This window comes from Hippocampus zosterae, chromosome 18 (assembly GCF_025434085.1).
Source record: "Hippocampus zosterae strain Florida chromosome 18, ASM2543408v3, whole genome shotgun sequence".
NCBI classification, from domain to species: domain Eukaryota; kingdom Metazoa; phylum Chordata; class Actinopteri; order Syngnathiformes; family Syngnathidae; genus Hippocampus; species Hippocampus zosterae.
The window spans coordinates 4,728,974-4,750,152 of record NC_067468.1 but is presented as its reverse complement, the minus strand read 5'-3'; the positions used below and the strand labels follow the sequence as shown (position 1 = coordinate 4,750,152).

At 41.7% G+C, this 21,179-nt stretch overlaps 3 protein-coding genes across 12 annotated transcripts in view; all 3 read right to left on the bottom strand.

The window, feature by feature from the left end:
• The window catches only part of LOC127590805 (dihydropyrimidinase-related protein 2), a 157,524-nt gene that overhangs the window by 37,698 nt on the left and 98,647 nt on the right, over positions 1 to 21,179 (bottom strand). The gene's annotated exons all lie outside the window — the stretch shown is intronic.
• On the bottom strand, positions 541 to 12,134 carry LOC127590840 (BCL2/adenovirus E1B 19 kDa protein-interacting protein 3-like). 4 transcript variants are annotated; one of them, XM_052050325.1, is made up of 6 exons: positions 11,832 to 12,133; positions 8,606 to 8,837; positions 6,185 to 6,350; positions 5,881 to 5,984; positions 2,880 to 3,029; positions 541 to 2,027 (listed from the first exon to the last, which is right to left on the bottom strand). In XM_052050325.1, exons 1-6 carry the CDS (start codon positions 11,884 to 11,886, stop codon positions 1,979 to 1,981), a joined length of 756 nt encoding a protein of 251 aa, XP_051906285.1. In that variant the 5' UTR covers positions 11,887 to 12,133; the 3' UTR covers positions 541 to 1,978. The 4 variants fall into 4 exon arrangements, with proteins under 4 accessions (XP_051906285.1, XP_051906289.1, XP_051906287.1 ...); XM_052050329.1 differs by having other exon boundaries at positions 6,272 to 6,350; positions 11,832 to 12,131; XM_052050327.1 differs by lacking the exon at positions 11,832 to 12,133 and adding an exon at positions 11,500 to 11,633.
• On the bottom strand, positions 12,612 to 19,907 carry LOC127590819 (serine/threonine-protein phosphatase 2A 55 kDa regulatory subunit B alpha isoform). Its single transcript, XM_052050286.1, has 10 exons — positions 19,598 to 19,907; positions 18,453 to 18,521; positions 17,244 to 17,341; positions 16,888 to 17,053; positions 16,525 to 16,637; positions 15,734 to 15,911; positions 15,094 to 15,258; positions 14,710 to 14,879; positions 14,299 to 14,390; positions 12,612 to 14,112 (listed from the first exon to the last, which is right to left on the bottom strand). The coding sequence occupies exons 1-10, from the start codon at positions 19,602 to 19,604 to the stop codon at positions 13,833 to 13,835; spliced, it is 1,338 nt and encodes a 445-aa protein (XP_051906246.1). The 5' UTR covers positions 19,605 to 19,907; the 3' UTR covers positions 12,612 to 13,832.

The window sequence follows — 21,179 nt, the reverse complement described above, 5'->3', positions numbered from 1 at the left end:
TTGAAGTCACATTTGTGGAACGAAAACTTCTTGACAATGCTCTCTGCTAAATGTTTACTGAAGCGACCCAGTTCAAAATGATCAATTGCATACCACTTGGGAGTCCTTGCTTGACTCCTTGCCGATTGACCTTGCAATCCACTTGTCACATATTTCTTGATCCTTTGGAAAGCTCAAGGGACGTTTGCCACTTCCTTCACCATTCGTGCTACCAACTGCCACGCAATGAAGGAACCACTGTTTCAGTGCTAACGCACGTGGAAAGCAACTGAATACGAAGAGCACAAAACGCATGCCGCATTAGCCACTAAATTGTTTGTCTTCTGGGATGTCACAGGACTGGAAATACCCGAAGAGGATGCAAGATTCAAACAGCAGATGACACATTGTATTTAGGGATTAAAGTGCTGACGACCACCGATCTAATCACTTTTTAATGACAGTTATGCATTGCAAAGGGCTTCGAGAGATCTGAAGAAAAACTTTTCAATCTTTGGTTTCTGACCATTAAATAAATCATGCAACCCCAAACGTGGAATATTCATTCAGGTTATCTTTAATGACCAAATGTTTATCATTTGTTGAATGGAATCGAAGGGCGGAAATAAAAACAATAAAAAAGCAAAAGCAAATGTATCACAATAATTACGGTCAGGCCATCTCAGTGTGAGAGTGCTCTCTGGATTCCTTCTCACATCAGGGCCAGTCAATGCAAAGGCTTTTAGTTTGGAACATGTCCAGGGCGACTCATGCGCTGTGCATTCATTCACAATTATATTCATTAAAAAAAAAACAACAACAACAACAAAATCACCACTCTGCAAACCAGATTGTTTCTTTTTCTGGGGAAGTGGGGGTGATCACAATCAACCTTGTGGGGGATTGTTGGGAAAAGTATGAAAGAAATAACGGGACTACTTTTACTCCTCATCTGTGCCTTCAAAGAAAGTCATCCAAGAGCTCTTTGTATGCAAACATCTTGTCAACATTGCATTTAGATGATGGGTCAAAGTTCAGTCCTGGGCAAGACCGAAGTCTACTCCCACACAAGCTTCGATAGCAGATCAAGTTTTGTGCTGTTGTTGAACACTGTCAGTCACGTGTCTGCAATCACATGTCAAGTAGGACCGTGGGAGAACTAATTCATAGTTGCTGCCGTGTGGATTAGACACATGGCTCAAAAACTGAGGAAGTACCCCAACTTAATTAAGAAGGCTTCGTTGCTATCCCCCCAACTCCCCATTTGTTTTTTGAAACAAGAAATAAAATACCATAGGTCCTTAAAAAAAGCTTCTATGAATAAAAGAAAACTATCAAGTTAGATTTTCCAAGAAATACCAAAACTAAATGGTCAAAACTTAACTCTGATCTACATTTCTCACTATCGATTTTGAGAGCAAATCTTTTCAAGTAACTTAAAATGGACACTAAAGATTAAAACAACATCGTATCGCTGTGTCCCATTCAGGGCCCCGTTAGCTTTTAGGATATGTTCAACTGAAAGAACATTGACACGCGGTCTGAACCTTATTGGACCCCGCAACACTTGCCCAAGACACCAACCTTGAAATACTGTCAGCACACATGTAGCTTGTATACACTTGCTCAAACCCAGTTTTCCATTTGCTGCCTTTTCTGAAAGAATTCCACCCATTCTGACATCTGAAACAAGCCAATGAATATAGCATTCCCGCCACCCTGAAAAGCTTTTACAAATGAGATCTAAGGTGGGGTGGGGGTGGGGGTGGGTCATCTTGTGTCAGGAAAGGCAGTCAAGAAAAAGAGAGGGCAGGGCAGGGCAGGGCAGGGCTGAGGACACCAATGCATTTCTCCTGAGAACATGCCATATTTCAGTGAGGAAGGGGGGAGGGAGTGTGATGTTGGCAAAAAGGGGAGAAGAAGAAGAAATGCTTCACATGACATCAACACTTTTTCTGGCTCCAGACTACTTCTCAGGCACTTTTCTTCAGGTTCAGCTTCAGAAAGAGCTGGTGGGGGGCGTGGTCAATCTCTTCCCAATGTACACTCTGTTGAGAAGATGGCCAGATTCAGGTCACATGTTAAAATACAGCCGAGGAATGAAACGATGATTACAATAATGGAATCTAAGCAAGAGAGCTGAAACGTGACTGAACAGCACCCCATTCTGGAAATTATCGGGACTTTGGAAAACATATCCAAGGAGTGAAAAAAAAGACCATCAAGTGGCGCCCATGATGGTTGGCCCCTTCATTAATAACCCCCCCCCCCCAAAAAAACATTTATGGGTGGGTGGGGGGGGGTTATATACCTCTACAAAAATGGACTCCTGCATATTCACAGGATGGCACTAACAGATGCACATTGTGGTAGAATATCAGTGGTCCGTCAGCCCATTTTTTGTGGAAAATACATGTTGGAACTTATCAGCGTTTCTGAAGAAGATAAGCCCCCCCCCAATGAAAAAAAAAAGAAATTTCAATGGCGGACAATTATACACGAATTTTAAGTATTTGCAGATTGGCCCCGTTCCTAATTCCCTGTGAATAGCGGGGGTCCACTGCAGGATTTTAAGTTTTAATATCATCATTCACCACAAGATGGCAGACATTGCTTGGATGTGCTTGAACCAAGTCTTATACTGCCCTATATTTCAATATGAGTAAGCCTATTAATTGCCAGAGTTTTAATGACTATCAGGTTAGAACTTGAATTAGGGAGTGCAATAATTTGTAATGTGCAATAATTTGAAAATGTACCATTAAAAGACAGCTAAATATAAATCACTTCACAAAAAATGGATCAGAGCTTTTTCCACACTCAACACAAGAATACAAGAATTAATGAATCAACAGGCATCATCTTTCATAGTGCACCAGTCATGAGTTGGTGTTTCTTACCCAAGTCCAAGGGCGAGGATGTGTGAAATCAGCAAGGAAGGGATGAAGACTTTGAGGAACTCGGCAGAGAAGAAGCCTCCTTTTTTCATGGCACCAGTCTTCCTCATGCTGAGCATCACAGAGCGGCGAGGGTGACAAAAATGAAACTCCCTGGAGGGAGGGAGAAAAAAAAAAAGTTACAACACATCACATGGCTGACTCAGGGCATTTGTTTTGAAATTACAGGTGTCAATTTATCACGTTAATTGCGAACAATTAATTACAGTCATATTTAGTGCATTACATGTTTTAATCGCGCTAATCTAAATTTTAATGTCTAACTTTATTGTTTCTGTAGATTGCCTTTTTAAAATATCCCTTTTCATGTGTTGGCTTCCTGCGTTCGAGTAGTTGAGGGTGGGGAAACAACTGTCAGTCACAGCCTGAAGCGGACATTGATTGGCTGCCATTATGTTTGGGCTTGTTTAGTATGAACTGATTGGCTCCCATTGGAGTTGGGCGGGCTAAGTGAGGAGTGGTGAGGAAAGGAGAGGTGAAAATGGAGGAGCATATGGGAGTTCTCGGCACAATGGATGGAAAATTAACTTTTCAAAAAGTGACGACACTATTTATAAAAGTAGAGTGTTGTGCCTAATTTGTAAAGAGTTTGCTGACCACCGAAGCGCCTCAAGTTTAGCCTCTCACATTAATGCAAAGCACCCAGTCACGAGTGCATCCGCAGCTAACATTTGCACCGAAAGCGTGAGCAATACAGCGAGCTAAAGCAAAGCTCTTCGCCAAACTAAACTCGAGGAGAACATCCCGCGTACGAGGCATCAAGTCAGCATAGTTGCTGTGTCCTCAGTAGCCTACCAGAAGTGGTTGATGTTTGTTTCGGCACTATTTGTTCTCATTTTGAACAGTGTTATTTCTGAAGTGCTAACTTACAGCACTATAATTTAAGGGTCTCTTATTTATTTTTTATTATCCGAAGCAAGTTCAGTGTTGAGTATTTGTATCGCTCAGAAAAAATGTTCTTACTGTTTTTGATATGTTAACCCAGGGGTGGGCAAACTTTTTGGCTCAGGGGCCACATTGACTTAAAATTTGATAGACGGGCCGGGTCACCACAAGATAGATTTATTAACATATCAGAACATATTAAACATAAACAGAACAAAAGCATTAAAGTATTAACATAATTTTAATGGGAGCAGTGTTGTTGCTCACCCATTTTAGCCAGTGCATCAAAGTCTGGTTGTAATCGTGTTGTCGCAATTCTCCGAACAGATCTAAGGTGTTCATCACTCATCTGCGATCTGTGGGGTGCTTTGTTGGTGTTCATCACACTAAAAGTCTGATCACACACACGTCGAGCCAAACAACACAGCATTGTCCGTGCCATCTTCTGAATTTTTGGAAATTTGGCTGCACTTAACGAAGCATAAAACTCATCAAGTTTCAGGGAGTGGAACTTGTCCTTTAACATCATGTCACATTGGAGATCTATCAGTTCCAACTGCAACTCCTGTGGCACTTGTGAGAAGTGACATGACACCGGCTGAAGTGCCCTGTCAATTTTTCCTAAATCACAAAAGCAACGGCAGAATTCCTCATGCCGGTCATCCAGTGATTTTCTACATTTTTTCACATGTTGTGGGGCCTCCTTTAACGTAGCCAGTGTGGGGAAATCAGCAAATGACTTGGCTGACATTTGCTTCGAAAATAAAATCAGCTTGCTTTTGAAGGCTTTGACGTTTGCTTGCATTTCATGCACAAAGTGGTTTCTGGACTTCGGTAAAAAAGTATTTAGGCGTCCATTCCTTCTTAAACACCCGGCATTCACTGTCGACTTTCCTTTTCTTTGACAATGCTGCAGATGGCTTGCGATCTAACCAGTAGAAGTAGAGCGATCACTGAATTGGAAATGGCTCACTCTCTAGAGTGCTCTCTCTCTCTCTCTCTCTCTCTCTCTCTCTCTCTCTCTCTCCTCCTCCACCCCCCTCTCTCTCTCTCTCTCTCTCCGCCCCCTCTCTCTCATTCTTTCGGGGTACAGGCACTGCAAAATGAAGTCACAGCGCCGCCTGGTGTTGAACTTGCACGTAGAAATGAACTAAATTGCAGAATTCACATCAAACCTTGTACTGTATTCTGAACCAATCTTCGGTGGGCCGGATTAAAAAGACCAACGGGTCAGATCTGGCCCGCGTAGTTTGCCCACCCCTGTGTTAACCTTCGCACTTTTTATGGACCTGATGTTCTATTTTTATTTTGTAATTATTTGAAGATTTACAAAAACAAACAAAACGGTGATATTCACCCTGGTGGTCGAAACTAAAGGTTGCAGGTAGAACTTCGGACTAGTCTCAACTCCAGCATCAACTGAATGGCTGGGACTGCATCTGTTCATGTCTGTTTATAAACAGTTAAGACTTTATAATGCCACTTTTTTGTCTTTTGATCTGCCTCAATAATGGAATGAATGAAAAATGAAAATGGGGGTTTTCTCAGCACTTTTTAGATTAGATTAAAATATAGATTAATTAGATGAATTAATTACAAATCATAATTAATTAATCTCACTTTGTTTAATCGCTTGACAGCACTTTTTGAAATAACAATTCTTTGTCCTCTATGTCTGAAAGGCGCTTATAAATAAAATGTATTATTATTATTATTATTATTATATACTGCCTCCTTGTGCCCGAGGCATACACCAGAAGGTGTGGAGCTGCACCGGATGAAAGGCATTTCCACTCATTTCAATGAGGACAGATGATTTGTGGTGCAAGTGCTTTGAGTTAAGAGCAGGGTCACAGAATCAATTAAAGTCATATGTAAAGGCATCACTGTTCTGAGTTGAAATCTGGGAGTCACAGTCTCATATATAAAAATGTCAAGCAGCAGGTTTATTTGAGTATCGTGCTGTCACACCAACTTTATTGCCACTTTCTCAGCAAATACAAGAAGTGTGTGTGTGTGTGTGTGTGGCTGCGGAAATGTTTACACAGTTAAGACTTACTTAGGAGGAATGTTTTCCGGTCGACTAGACCAGTCAGCAACCCAATCTGCGTCCTTCATGAGCATGTCCATGTCCCTCTCCTTGTCCGAGACATCCTCTTCGGTCTGAAAACACAAATGTTAGGTTATCACAGAGAAACCCCACAATCATAATATGCTGGTGATTACGGGGGGGGGGGGGGGCACTGAAGCTATCAGCTTGCTGCGTTTGCAAACCCTTGTAAAAAAGGTCAATACTTTCTTTTCATGTCATGTTTTGGAAAAGTTTTCCAAAACATGACTATATGAACCGTAACTATAGTTACAGTTCTCGTGAAGACCACAGTCTGAAGTTCGTGCAGAGGGGTTGCCATGACAACCTCAATCCCCCGAGGCCCCACTTCAGTTCTCACTTGACTGTCTCGTCTGCCGGTCACGTCCACATCGAAGATGATCTGCCCTTCATCTTGCGGAGTTTGGGGCCGTGGAGGACTGAGGGGGCAGAACAACAAATGACCAAACTTCATTCAGAGTATGATCCCTACGGGTCGGCCACAAAATTGTGTATGATGAGAAATTCCACAGTCTAAACATGGAAAATATTTAGTTGGCTTATGTAGATGCTTATAAATTAGAAATCTATTCTATATGGCAGTTTTAAATGCAGAAATAGATGCTTAAAAATTAGAAATCTATTCTATATGGGAGTTTTAAATGCAGAACTCAACTCAAGTGTATTTATAGAGCACTTTCAAACAGTCATCGCTGCATACAAAGTGCTGTACATGGAGCAATTTAACATAAACAACAAACAGTAAAACAAATTGGTAATAAAGACGGTAGAAAGCACCGAACAGCAAAACCAAGAACAAATCTAAGTCATCTGAGTCGAATGCCATAGAATACAAGTGAGTTTTGAGGCGGGTTTTGAAGATTGGCAGCGAGACTGAAAAGCAACAAAAGACTGAATTAAAGGATTAGAAAATTTAATATTAAGGTGGGGAGAAATACCCTTTTTTCATTGTTTAACTAGCCCGGGGGTCGGCAACCCGCGGCTCAAGAGCCACTTGTGGCGCTTAACGCCGCCCTAGTGGCTTCTTGGAGCTTGTTCAAAAATGTTTGAAAATGGAAAAAGATGGGGGAGGGATATATATTTTATGATTTAATATGGTTTCTGTAAAAGGACAAACACGATACAAACATTCTTAACATTTCCCAATAATGTAAAAATGTGTAGAATAAATATTACATTTCAATATTTCTGTCAACAAGGATTTGCGTCACAGCCTACGACACACGTTTCTCTTAGCAGGGCAGGATGTCAGTCAGGTGACTTTTGTAAAAAAAAAAAAAAAACAGCGTGTCATCTCCAATTCACCGAGGGTACTGGCAAAGAATGGGAATCTGGAGGGCCGAGAGAAGTATTTTTAAATGGTACACGTGAGCTACGATAGTTAACACGCTGCAAAAGTGCGTCCCATCATTTGTTTATCTTAGCGGCCGTTATGGCAGTTGCTCATGATGGCATGCATGTGTACGTGCGTGCGTATGCGCACGTGTGCAGTAACGGGTCGATCGCGAGAGGTTGGTTGATTGAAAAGTAGATCTTTGGTCAAAAAAGGTTGGGTACCCCTGCTCTCCAGATGCGCTACAGGGAAAAAAAAACATGTAATCATGAAGCATTTGTAGCCAACTTAGTCTATAGTATCCTGATAGCAGGATAATACAGCAAATATTGATACATATAGCATGTGTTGCCTTCATTATAAGTCTTACATCAGGCTTTTAATTTTTTGCGGCTCCAGGCACGTTTGTTTTTGGTTTTGTTTTTTGGTCCAATATGGCTCTTTCAACAATTTGGGTTGCCGACCCCTGAACTAGCCCTATTGACTGACAAGTTAGCAATGACACATCCCAGTACTTTTAATTTCTTTTCTAAATTCTAATAAAGCAATAAATCTTTGCAGCATTGCTAATGGAAAAATGTGTTTGTGATAAATCTGACAGCCACCCAGAGCAGGCAAGTGGTCTGGCATGTGACAGACATCACATAGTGCAAACAGTGGACAACCTCGCCAACCAGAGGTAACCGTGGCAATGAGAGAGCGACCTTTCAGGTTCCTCAGTGATTTTATTCCTAAGGCAGTGAGGACAACAACACATCTGGGATGTACCGTGTATGTGCAATGCTGCTCGAACAATTATTTGACTTCTTCCCAGTCTACTCGCCGCAAGAACAATGATGCATTCAGGTCGCGTTCCTAAAGGCAATTTGGTTTGTGGCTCTTTTCTTATTCCGTGTATTCCGATCAAATAAAATGACTTCATTATTTTAAGTCAAACCTTAGCGATGGATAAGGGAGTGCACGCACGGGTCACATACAAGATATGATCTTCCAGTAGCTACGCTCGAATTAAATAATCACAAGCTTGGCTTACCCGATTGCCTCGGACTCTATTCAGGTTTGAAAAGGCTAAAAGTCAAAAATAACTTTGGACAAGAGCTTGGACACTAAACTTTGGACACTACGGTGAAATACCCGAATGCTATGAACCCGGAAGCTCGGGGCTTTCCGTGAACTTTGCCAAAGACAGTTCTTGAGCTTTCACCTCCTGTGTGTTCCCTATTAGCGAGAGAAGGGACTACTAACGTGGTTATTTGAACCAGAAAACTAAAGCTCAATCAAAAACATACTTTGTTGAACAGGTGAAACGTTATTTGTACTGAAGGTGAAAGGCTAGCCCACCTGTCACAGGAGGAATTACTACGGCTGGATTCGTGCTGGGCATCCAGTAAGATCTTCTCCATGTCACCGTTGTGGATAGAGGACGAGGATGGGACGTGCTCCAGTGCCCCCACCATGGCCTCCTCTTCCTCCACCTGAGGAAGGGGCAACAGGCCTGAAACAGGGCTAACTGCGGAAGACGACTGGCTTGAGCCTGCAGCGCCTCTGTTCATCTCCAATTCCACCCAGGACCCTGTGGGGAGAAACACTCATATGATGACCAGGCCTTTGAAGCACACACTATCTACCTGTGTATATAATTTCATGTTTTGGTGCAACCATTGATGCCATTACCATAACCTACAACCGTATTTTATAACTTACTCTATGTTAACTATCTGAATCGCATTCTGTGTGTGTGGGGGAGCGATTGTTAACTGATTGCATCTGCTCAATTCAACGGTGACATATAAACAGGCGTTCAGAACATTGTTAAAAAATAAACAACATTCCATTGACTGTTTGTTTTCCCAACAAGGAAATTCTGTGAAATGGCTGCACTAGAGGAGGTTACCCAAAGAACAGTCCTGACCTCAGATCTGCCTGTAGAAAGATGTTGGGACATTTTTCAATAAGGCAATAACGCAAATGCTTGTCATATTACGTTTGCAGTTCCAGATGATGGCAAATCGGGTTGCGTTGTTTCTGGAGTATTTTCAATCCCGCTCCTTCCTTTCGTGTGATTTACATGGGCAGGGAAAATGTCACGGCATTAATAACAGTCATTAAATCAAAACATGCTTTACATTTGGTGTGGTACAAATACCACAAGTGGCATGCAAAAGAATTACTGCAAGGTAGAGACTTCAGTTATGTTTAACTTTTAAATTCAAGACACTGGCACTTAATCTTTAATAACTATTTGATTGAATACAGTTTTATTTAAATGTCAGAGGAAACGCATTTTAACTTAATCATAAATTCAGTAAAGTTTTAATTGTTATTATCATTGTTATTATTTACTCAAGCAAAGAAAATAATGTTACACTGGCTGGAACTATTTTATTTACTTTTCAGGAATTATACCTCTGACTCATTTTTGCCTAAAAATAATCCTGCTGCAGTACTGTAATTTAATGTTGGCCATTATGGTGGCCATTCAAGAGTCGTAGGCATTTTTTTAGGTACTACTTGTTGGAAAAGTGCTATAAGCATATTCATTATCTCCTACTCAAATACAACTATTTACTGTAACCCCATAATGCTGTTTACATGGCTGTGTCTTATGTCAAGCACTGCTTAACATTGAATTATGGCAGTACAAGTAAACATGGACAGCGTTACGGGAGGGGATTGCACTTCTGCTTCTCCTAATTTGACCTCACAAGATGGCAGGATCCAAAAAAAGAATCTGAGTAGCACTTTCACCCAAAGACAAACAAGTGGATGTGTCAATCAAATGTTGATGAGGAAAGCACTATTTCCTGCTTTGTGATGACAGTGCAGTAATGCCTTCCTGTGGCTTCTCGTGGACCTTCCACGTGATCGATGAATTTTCTGTTGATGTGAGTTTTGCATGTGCAGGCGAGAGTGACTGCACACTTAAGTTGTATTACAAATATAGATAACAGGCAGGCTGGCCGTCATCTATATATCTATGTAGCTATATCTATATATAAAACAATAAATGCGGCAAATGAAACGATTTTTCCTATATTACCAAGATTAAAAAAAAATTCTCACCATAGGCAAAGAGTACCTCCCACAGAGGTCCTATGATCTTACAACAGTAAAATAAATAGTGAGCTCCCCTTGCCAGTTGCAAAGGCAGTCCAGTTCAGTTACACCCACTGACCCAATATGTCAGCCGTCCCTCCCCCTCAAACTGAGCATTCACTCTCATCCTGTGGATTACATAGTAGACTATGAGTGAAGCTGCTGTTGACAGAGCATTGTCTCTGCTCTGTGATGTGTGATTTGAAACCACGTTGCCATGGTGCCAACATTTGCGAACATTCTGGCTTCAGACCTGCTATTTGCTGTCAAGTTGATTAGGAGAATGGACACAAAGTGACCTTTGTGATGTACCGATGTTGGGGATCAGACACAGCAGAGATGTGATGGAGGACGTTTGCCTGGAAAAGCATATGCTACAGACAAATATGCTTATGACCTGGTGTGAGTGCTCCAGGAAAGTCCAAAAATAGCCTTCTGGCTGAGCTAACGCATATCCACACTGTTGCCCTAGCTTGCTGATGATATATGTGGGGCATGTCTTTCCAGCTTTGTCTTGAACAGTGTCTGTCCAGTATGTCTCCATCTTTCATGGTTGAAGTGACACACGAGAGCTTTCAACGCTGTATCAAACTCATGGCCGTAAAAACTGGAAGACTTAAGGGAACTTCTACAATTTTATGACACAAATATGATTAAGAGTTTTGAGCACCAAAAAGACAACGTCCCAAGGCGATTAGAGAAGCCCATTACATCTGGCTATTTTAAGCTCAATAAAATACAGTCCATTACAACCACAAAGGTGGGTTGAAATATTTGAACCCGATGCCCATTTTCTGACGTCTGCCACTGGCCCTTGTCAGTCTAGCTCTAAATAGCATGCCCCGTCATGCCGCTCCATAGTGATGAGAAACAAACCACAAAGTTATTGCTTTGTTTCCAGATGAGCGTTTTAATAAACATGTCTTGTATGTTTACTTAGGAATACCAATCTGATTTCAACTTGGTTTGCTTAGCTAACGTAAACCACGACCTAAAGTGAAAACGCTTGCTGTATTTGATAAATATAAATAGCTTTAATGGGGCCGGATAAAATATCTTAACAAAAAAACTAATTCAGAGAGCAGAAACATGATACATTTGTCACGAGAAAGATCTGAACCCGCTGCCCCAATTTTTACCAGTTGTTGACGTCTTCGATCACGGCTTGTTGACAAAAATCAATCCCAACCCATAACACCGCTTGACTTACTGACTGGCTCAGACGCTTGTCAGTCAAAAGGATCAAAACAGCCATTGGCCCGAATGCTGTCAAACAACGGAACATGGCACTCTTCATTCCTCCTCCTCTACATGTAGCTACGCGACGTCAAAAACAGATTCCAACATGCACAACTATTTTAAACAAATGTAAATTGCATTTCACATCAAGTAATATACATCCCCACAATCCAATGGTTGCTGCATTTAGCAAAATTACTGAAGAAAGCCTCAAATGGAGCAAACAACTCACCATTGAGCCCAGAGTCTCCGTTGTTGTCTGCAGCAGTGTAACTAGCGTCGGACATCGTTGAGCCAGGCAACAACCAGTGTGGGTTGTATAAAAAGCTCGTCAGTGGAAAATGCGTGCGACTTTTCCCTCATACATTCAGACAAGTGTCAACACAAGTGTATCGCCTCGCCGTCAGATGCTTTTGCTAGCGAGAAGCTATCGAAGCTTTGACTGGACTGCGACTTGTTTTTATGGTTACTGCTGAGGCGGTAGCCGCCGCGGGTCTCGCAGATCCTCCCGGAGCTGACTGATGACGTAGCACAAGGAAGACGGTGTAATTATATAACCTTTTAAAAATATATACCGAAATTAAACTAATTGCAGGCCACGAGCCTTAGTTACTAAAAATCTTTAAGAAGGATTTTTTTTGGTGGTTTGGTGCAAAACGGCGCCCATAATAAACGTGCGTATGATCACGTACACAAACAGGGGCTGCATAAACCTGGTTTCAACATAGATGATTCCAGCGATAAGTTTATTTTCTGAAGCGGCTCCCATAAAAGAGGAAACAGACAACGTTACATCTGGTACATTTACATCAAGTGTCGTATATTTAGCGTTCACTAATAGTTTTCATAGAGCTCGTGAAATAATTGTTCAATTACATTTAGTGTGTTTATGTAAATATCAGTTTATGAGCATATTTTTTATCATTCCACCCTTGCGTTCGAATCTAACAACGGCACCATCTCACCCTTAAACCCCTACCCATCAGGTGCCTCATACAAGCAATCAAAAGAATGCAAAAAGTAGTTCCTTTATTCCGCTCACCGTCATATTTAAATTGTTGTCGCACATCGACAGAGGCATCAAATAGTCTGACTGGTCCACGTTTGTACGGTGTGGGGACAACACCCATCAGTTCTCTTCCAGCTCATTGCATCAACACATTTAAAGTGGCAGTAATGCGTGAATTTGAATTAACAGGATGCAATGAAATGCCTCAAATAAAAATTCTGTTTTAAAAATTTGCCATACAAACACATTCACGTAATTTACTCTGAGCACGTCCAGTGTCATAGCAAACAATTCCCTTATAAAGCAACGCACCGTGAGGGAAGACACCACTAGAGATTATCTCAAAGTAAAAATTCTAAAATGTCATATTTAAAATTATTAGAACAGAGGACGGAATAATTGCAGAGATAGATGAATTTTTAAATATAAATAGACAACCATTATTATGTTTAAATCCACTCTCAGGCTGCTATTGTTCAATACAGGAAAAAACAAATTTGATTGTTATTATTATTTTGGAACATATTGGCCCTCCAAAACAGTGACCAAGACAGTAACGCAACCCGATAAGACCGGATCGTTGCCTTTGTCCACAATCGTTTGAGCATTCTTGTGTGTGTGTGTGTGTAATTAAGATATGGAAGGAGACTCAAACAATACTATGAACGCATTACAGTTAGGTTCATAAAAATGGTGGATGCACACACATTAATAACAATCCCCCCAAAAAATAAAACAGACTTTCATTTTTCGCTAAGAAAATTAAACACTACTATGGCACGGGACAATAAGGGAAATAATACTACTACTAATAATAATTAAAAAAATTCACAGAGTCATGGGAGCAGGTTATAAAAATAAATTTGTACTCAAAAATTTTGGATCTTAATCCATTATATCCACATTACCTCAGAAGAGGTAGGTGGTTGGGAAAAACCAAAAACAACAACAAAAAACAATGCAAAAAAACAAAACAACCCCCCCACCCCAACAAAATAAAATGGCACATCACTGAAACAACAAGGCAGGTGTCACTGTCACAGACAGGTTGATGATGGGCAAGAGCGAGGCTTCCTCTGTTTCCATCTGGAACAAAGGCCGGTCACCCAGCAGCGACAAACAGGGGATGCTGGTTGTCAGCGTTGCTTTGACCCACCCTGGCTGAAGCCGCGAGGCGGCAGATGGTGCATCACGACATCATACACACACCAGAGCTTGTGCACGTTAATTTACTTTATCCTGGAATATGTAGAGGTTGTTGGTCGTCGCTACTGCGATGATGTTATCCTGCGGATGCCAGGCTGTGTGCAGGATCTTCTTGTTAAAGTCCAAACTGTCCACGCTGATCTCATCTTTCTTGCGCTTGCCCCCTACGCACACCTTGCGGGGTTTCAAGACTTGCATGGGCTTGATGTTTTCACGGGACGCCTCCAAAGTGACGTCGCGCCTCTGGCCCCGGTCGAACATCCGGAAGAAATTGTTGTATGAGCCGGTCATCACCACGCTAGCAGAAGAATGTAGAGAAACGGCGAGAATTTTATCTTCAGGACGGAATAAACTTTTCTGGCAAAAATATGGCAGGAAAAAAAGTGCTGCGGGTATGCAGGCAATTAATCAATACTGATGATCACAAATTAATAAAATCATGAAATTGACTAAAATCAACCGAAGCAGATTTTTTAAAAATCACCTGTCATTGCCATTCCAGCAACATTCAAACTTGTCAAAGATGCAGTCGTTTTCATAGAGCGAGCACAATTTGCTCCTCAGGTGCTCGTGAACCTAAAAGGAAAAATCAGAGCAGATTAGAGGCTTGGAAGAGCTTCTCCATTCCAGATTACGTAGATTTCTATGTCTGGTATGAATATAAACAAGCCTATTCTGATGCCCTTGAATCAAGACGACTTCAGACATCAGCAAGCTTCTGCGAAAATCCGAAATTGCCCTTGATATGACTTTCCAGAGCAGATGGATTACGGACATGTCAGGCACGCGCACCATAAATGAAAAAACAAGTTGAGCTAACTTTCCTAATGCATGTGCTGATAGAATTTTCATTTCATTCCAAGCAATCAGGCAAACTATATATTTAAATAAATACCTGATAGGTCTCCACTGGCCGGTTCTCCATGTTCAAGTCCCATATCTTGACGGACAAATAGTCCCTGGTCATCATGTAGCGTCCGTTGTGGCTAAATTTCACATCCGAGATTGATGATATAATCTCGGAGAAGAACGAGCGATTACTGGGATCTTCTGGCTCTTCAAAAACTGGAAGTGCAAAAAAAACAAAACATTTTCACATCTTCTCAAAAACATGCAGATATGAATTATCGTTACTTATAATGATAATAACGAGCCACCCACTCTGTTTTGCTCATAATTTGTCAAGGATGAAAAGTCTACGTGGTGAAAAGGTATTTTCTTTCTTTTTCATTTGTTTTGGTGGGACATATGGCAACTAAGAGTGATTGGCGTTACTCACGTTTGGAGTGCTTGTCACAGAGTGCAGAGATCCTCATGTCACACAGGCGGATGGTTCCTTTGCTGCTGCTGTAGACGAAGGTGTTACACTGATGAGGATGGAACTCGGCTGCTGTGATCACCTCTGTTAGCTCCTCCATGTTGGCTGGTTTGATGTCAACAATATCTGGAGGATGCAAGGTTAAGGGGAATGCGCGTGCTTTCTACAACTAGCCTAGACAAAATGCATCATGTTGTAAGATGTCGGCACTTTTGAAGAAAGAGGGCAAGGCCATAAACGGTAGTACGTATAACAGAAAATCAGGACGCGCTACATAAGACTGCTGCCCTTTTTTTCATCAGTCGGTGAACGTTCTGGCATGTCAAACACTTTTGTCCGTCAAAGAACACCCAAAACGAAAAGATTTTCTTGAAATATCCTCCTGCATCAAAGTCAGTTCATCAAACCATATCATACAAGAGCTATGACACAGCTTGAAACCAAACAGAATATGCCGAAAAGTGCTGAATGAGCTCTCCTCGTTCGCTGGGGGAAAAAAGAAAGTCCATTCACATTTATCACTTTTGTAAACCTAGCACAACACAGTTATTACATGTCTGCGGAATCTGCAGTAGTGTCAAACAATGACAGAAAAGGATACTGAAGCTGCGGTCAGTGATCTCGAGGTGCCAAAGGTTAATGCGCAGGTCATCTGCCGACAAGTACGTTTCATTGTCACTGTTGACTGAGATGGAGTTGATGTGGTATGTGTGAGCGTTGGCGAACACCCTGCGTGGGCTGGCTTCCACCATAAGGTCCATGGGTATCAAAACTGGCACCTGAGGGCATAGAAAACTTAAGCCTCTTAAAAAAGTCTCAACATCTGGCTCAACTTTTTTTCTATAAACCAGAACAATTCTGCCCTCTTTGGACTGACTTTGGTCAAACAACACAAATGGACGGAAATGGAAGGTCAGGGATGGGAATATTTTCCCATCCATACCCAAACAAAGGCCAGACTTACAATTTAAAGAGTAAAAATCCTTGCTTGAAGTGCATAATGCCCCCCCCCCTCGTTTTTGATGTCACATTAACAAATACACTTTAAATACCCACATTGAGTGCTAAACAAAACTATGCTATTTTAAATTAGTATACATTGCTGTTTATATAGATATGCAGATAAGACTTAAGTGGTCAAATTTGAAGTGTTAAAGAGATGGACAGGGGGAGGGAGGAGTGAAATGAGGCAACATTTTAATTTTTGCTAACAGCTTGAAGACCACAAACTCTGAGCTCTTTCGTTCTCATCCGATTCGGCAAGTGTACCGAGTGACTAGTTAATGTACATACGTAGGTAAGATTCTTCTGTTCGATCAGCATCTGAACTCCCTGTGTTGTTGCATGATGTCATCCTCGTGCTTTCGGGGTGTGTATAATTCACGGACTTACCCGTAATGAGGTGATAGTGTTGGGATCCTTGTAGCGTCCGTCTTCTTCTTTAAGATTATAGCCCTCGGGTCTCCTGTCTCGTTCACTGATTTTCCACAATTTAATGGTTTTATCTGCCAAAGAAAAAAATATTGTTAACATGCCCGATGGCAAATGACATGAACTACTGCCCGGAGACAGCTGGGATAGGCTCCAGTACCCCCCGCGACCCTAGTGAGGATCAAGCGGTTAGGAAGATGAATGAAGGAATGAATGAACTACGACCACTAAAATGTTTTTTTCCAGTCAGGACGTGCCTAATTTATCTTCCGCAAGCATTGCGTTCCAAAATGTATCTCGCAGAATTCCACATGACTAATTTACCATTGGTTGACAATAGGAACTGAGCAGCATTCTTCTGAGGAAGCCAACGAATCTTGTTGATCTTTTCTTCAATCTCCAAACTCTTCAAGTAGTCAAACTCAGGCTCGTGACTCTGGAAAGTGCTATAAACGTTGTACTCGCTCCGAAACTGAGGCATGCTCTTATTCTGTGGGAACATCAGAAGAAGACACTCAGATAAGACAAGGACAGAGTAAGAATGGTGAAATGAATTGTTGCTGTTAAAATAATAAAGTAAAATATAACATTGTTGCAAAAAAAAAAAAAATGAACACTAAAACTCTTCCTTAAGCAATATCTCTGTTTGGTGTCAGTGTTAACATTTCCTAGGGTCATACCTCAATTTCCTGTTGGAAAATGACCACACGTCCACCTTTGTCACCCGTGGCCAGAAGCTCACCGGTGTGGTTAAACTCAACCGTAGAGATGATGTCAGCTGAATAAAATAAATAAATAAATAAAATATGACAGCAAACAAACGTTTGGTGAACAAAAAACATTTTCGTCTATCCGACAGTCAGTTGACAAGTCATTGGTATGTGACGGAGGATAATTAGCTTGCCTTTTCGCTCGCCAAATTTCAAGCAGTTAATTTTAACCTGTCAATGAGTATGTAGTGCGAGACTCCCACTGTCCATACCCAAAAATGAAAAGGAAAAAAAAATACATGTTGTGACATCCTAATGCAATACATTGAAGGTAGGCCAGAGAGAGAGAAGATGTAGAGCAGATGGGATAAAGGGGAAGGCACTTTTCACATATATTGTGACTTAACCCATTCCTGCCCATTGAAGCAGAATGCCAGCACACAAAGGATTTGTGAATGTTTACAAGGAGGACGAAGTGGACTGATTGCCTGAGGATGGGGGCACCACATTGCCATCGAAGTCCATGTACACAATGACTAACCTACATTAATATACAGGTAATTAAGAAGTGACTAGTTTTTTTTATATTTTTCTGGATAAATACCACAAACTAATAATACTAATAGAAAAAAAGATCTGTCATATATAGTGGGTTTTATTTTCTAAACAACAAAGTACCAAACATTTATTGGAGGGCGGTCATTTATAAAGATGCGGACTTGATATGTACAAATGTATTTTTATATTGTAATATTTGCAGCATGTTCTTTATTATTTGAATAAATGGGGTCCAGGTTTTTTTTTTTTTAACAAAACAGTTGATGCGCTATTAACTTCCTACTGATTGGGTCTTGGGCGTATTAATTATCATTTGTATTTAATTGGTGTCAAAATAGCAAATATGTTTTTCCTCCAGCAAATAAATTGTTCAAGTAAGTGTGCTACTCCAAAACACAACTTTCCATTCTTGGAATTTTGCCATGGGCTTCTTCCACACTAGGATTAATGAATGTATTAATAGCTCTGTCTTGTTATCGACTTCAACAACTAGCTGATGACATACAAATTAGTTGCATTTAAAGGCTATTATACTATCCTATCGCTACACTGTTGTGAGCTCTTGGTAACCGATAGAAACCGAACAAATGAAACCATCTAAAATGTTGCCTTCACACATACCTTCGGCTACGTCATCATCAATGGCTCCCTTCACCTGAGAGAAGCACCACTGCATGTCACCTCCAGCTCCTGCAAGTTAAAATAAACACTGAACCAAATATACATTGATTTTATGCAAAGGAACAATGATTGAAAGACGCTACAATTAAAATATTTTACAAAAAAATTGTTCTGGACAGGGATGGGAATAACCAGTCAATCACTTATGAGTCATCACCGTTGCCATATTCACATCATCAAAGGCGAGTCGTGACTCCAAAAAGATTTATCAACAGAAATGGATCCGGGGGTGGCGACAACAGTCCAACATTAAAGATTAACTAGTAATTTGCTTGCTATGACGCCAAAGAAAATCAGAAAATCTGATGAGCAGATCGTGGCAACGCAACGCATATGCCCGTGGATCCGTCTCACTTCCCCACCCAAAAAGGGGTGGGGGAGAAAAAACGATGCATTGCTGACAGTATCCCTTTGGTGACCTTCTCATGCCAAACGACTAAATAGTCCTGCAAAATTCGGTCAAAATTGTCCAATTAAACACCTCATTAAGGAGGAAATTGCAAATTGCAACGGAAGTCGTGACGTTAACAGCTGATGAATGAAAAGCACAATAGTAAAATATCCGGTTGCAAAAATATTCTATGACGGGGGAACATTTTTGCACGACCACGTACATCCTTAATCTTGAGTCAAATGCAAAAGCTCCAGAGCATTTAAGAGCTAGCTCTGCGGCAATAGCATGTGGTCAATGTCAAAGTTTGAGCTAATGTTAGCTTGCAGGGTCCCTAGCCACGACAGTTGTAGCATGTGTATGTTACATCATTTCTTTATTTTCGGGTGTCAAATGTCGCTTTAGTAATTCCTTTGGCAGTGACGTGCATGTCTAAAATGACGCCCACACTGTAGCGCAGGGAATTTATCGATAACACTCAGGCCAAACGCGTGATGACACCGGAGTTTCCTGACAAGCTAACGTTAGCATTAGCACTGGCTAAGTTGTGTTAGCCTGCTACTGTTAGCCAAACTGCTACTAGGGCGTACGAAGAAACGTGCAGCGATCGAGGGCGCTTGTGCATCCCGGGCGGAGTTGCCAGAGCGTCGGCATATTCGTGATGTGTACATGTAGAACCGCCGAAATAAATTACCTGCCATGACGAGACCGGCTGGGGGCTCGCCTCAGTCAAACGGAATCCTTCCTTCCTTCCACTCCCACTCCCACGCGTTGCTTCGTGGTGGGTCACTGAACTTTCTCCTGTGATGGATCTCCGCTGTCCGGCAGATCGAACCTGGTCGTCGGGGCGTTCGACGAGGCGTTTTCAATGATCGTCGTCTTGACTTCCCGCTCCAGAGTGTGTTTTTCGAGTTGGTATATCCCACAAGTCACTTGTCGCCCGCCCGCCACAGCCTCCTTCTCTTCTTCCGCACCTCTCCACAAATGCTTCTTTACAATGCGCGCGCACGCTGTAAGGCAGATGCTCTGATGAGCGCGCATAATTGTGGAGAAAAAGACTGAATGAAACCAGAAGCATGATGGCACTACGGTCAAAATGATCTCACCGTGGCTAATATTGTCACCCTCTGAAAATAATGGTATTAGTCATATTTTAACTTTTTCTTTTTTTTCTTTTCCAAAACATCTCAAGATGCTGCCTGGCCACCTCTGCTGAAATCGACCAGATTAGGCATGTCAAACTCATTTTTCTGACGGGCCACATGTTACCGTTTCCCTTGGAGGGCTGTTATGACTGAAACCATAGAAAGAAGTCAAGTATAACAGTTTACTCAGATATTGTTTAAGTTATTGCAGTGAGTGGGTTGGTCACAAAAAATGCTGACAGTGTCTCTCTTATTTATGGCATATGAAAAATTTTGGTAGAGATTTTATGAAGCATCGTGGAAGTTGACATCTTTGATTTGCTTTTGCCGGCCACATAAAATGATGTGGCGGGCCGGATCTGGCCTCTGGGCCTTGAGTTTGACACATGTTGGACTAGATATTGTTGCATTTTCTGGAAAAAAAAAACTCTGGAGGACTTAGGCCATCATTTAGGAAGGTGACGATATTTGAACACCATTCACCATATTGGGGCTTTCAAAGACCAGATTTGAGCACAAGCATAAATACCAAATTAAGAGCTTTTTGCTACTGTGCCCTTGGCAAATGAGTGTTTCGTGAGATATGTATCATCAGGTGTGCTGTAAAAAAATCAGTTGTTTATATTCATTCATTCATTCATTCATCTTCCGAGCCGCTTGATCCTCACTGGGGTCGCAGGGGGTGCTGGAGCCTATCCCAGCTGTCTCCGGGCAGTAGGCGGGGGACACCTGAACCGGTTGGCAGCCAATTGCAGGGCACACAGAGACAAACAACCATCCGCGCTCACACTCACACCTAGGGACAATTTTGAGCGTTCAATCAGCCTGCCATGCATGTTTTTGGAATGTGGGAGGAAACCGGAGTACCCGGGAGAAAACCCACGCAGGCCCAGGAGAACATGCAAACTCCACACAGGGAGGCCGGAGCCGGGATCGAACCCACAACCTCTGCACTGTGAGGTCGACGTGCAAACCACGGTACACTGGGCCGCCGTTGTATATATTATTTACTGCAAATAATATGGTTGTCTTCATCTAGCTATGCCTGCAGCGTTCAGTGGCCGGCAGGAAAAAGCTACATTAAATAACAGAATGTAAAATGAACTTGTGTGTTCACATTTCGCTATTCAT

Coding starts and splice junctions, on each gene's coding strand:
- LOC127590819 (XM_052050286.1), bottom strand. Junction 14,880..15,093: donor CTGTGACAAGCACTCCAAAC/GTGAGTAACGCC, acceptor TTGCACTTCCAG/TTTTTGAAGAGCCAGAAGAT. Junction 14,391..14,709: donor GGCCAGTGGAGACCTATCAG/GTATTTATTTAA, acceptor TTTTCCTTTTAG/GTTCACGAGCACCTGAGGAG.
- LOC127590840 (XM_052050325.1), bottom strand. CDS start 11,886: ATGTCCGACGCTAGTTACACTGCTGCAGACAACAACGGAGACTCTGGG. Junction 8,838..11,831: donor CGGAGACTCTGGGCTCAATG/GTGAGTTGTTTG, acceptor TTCTCCCCACAG/GGTCCTGGGTGGAATTGGAG. Junction 2,028..2,879: donor ATCCTCGCCCTTGGACTTGG/GTAAGAAACACC, acceptor TCTTCTCAACAG/AGTGTACATTGGGAAGAGAT.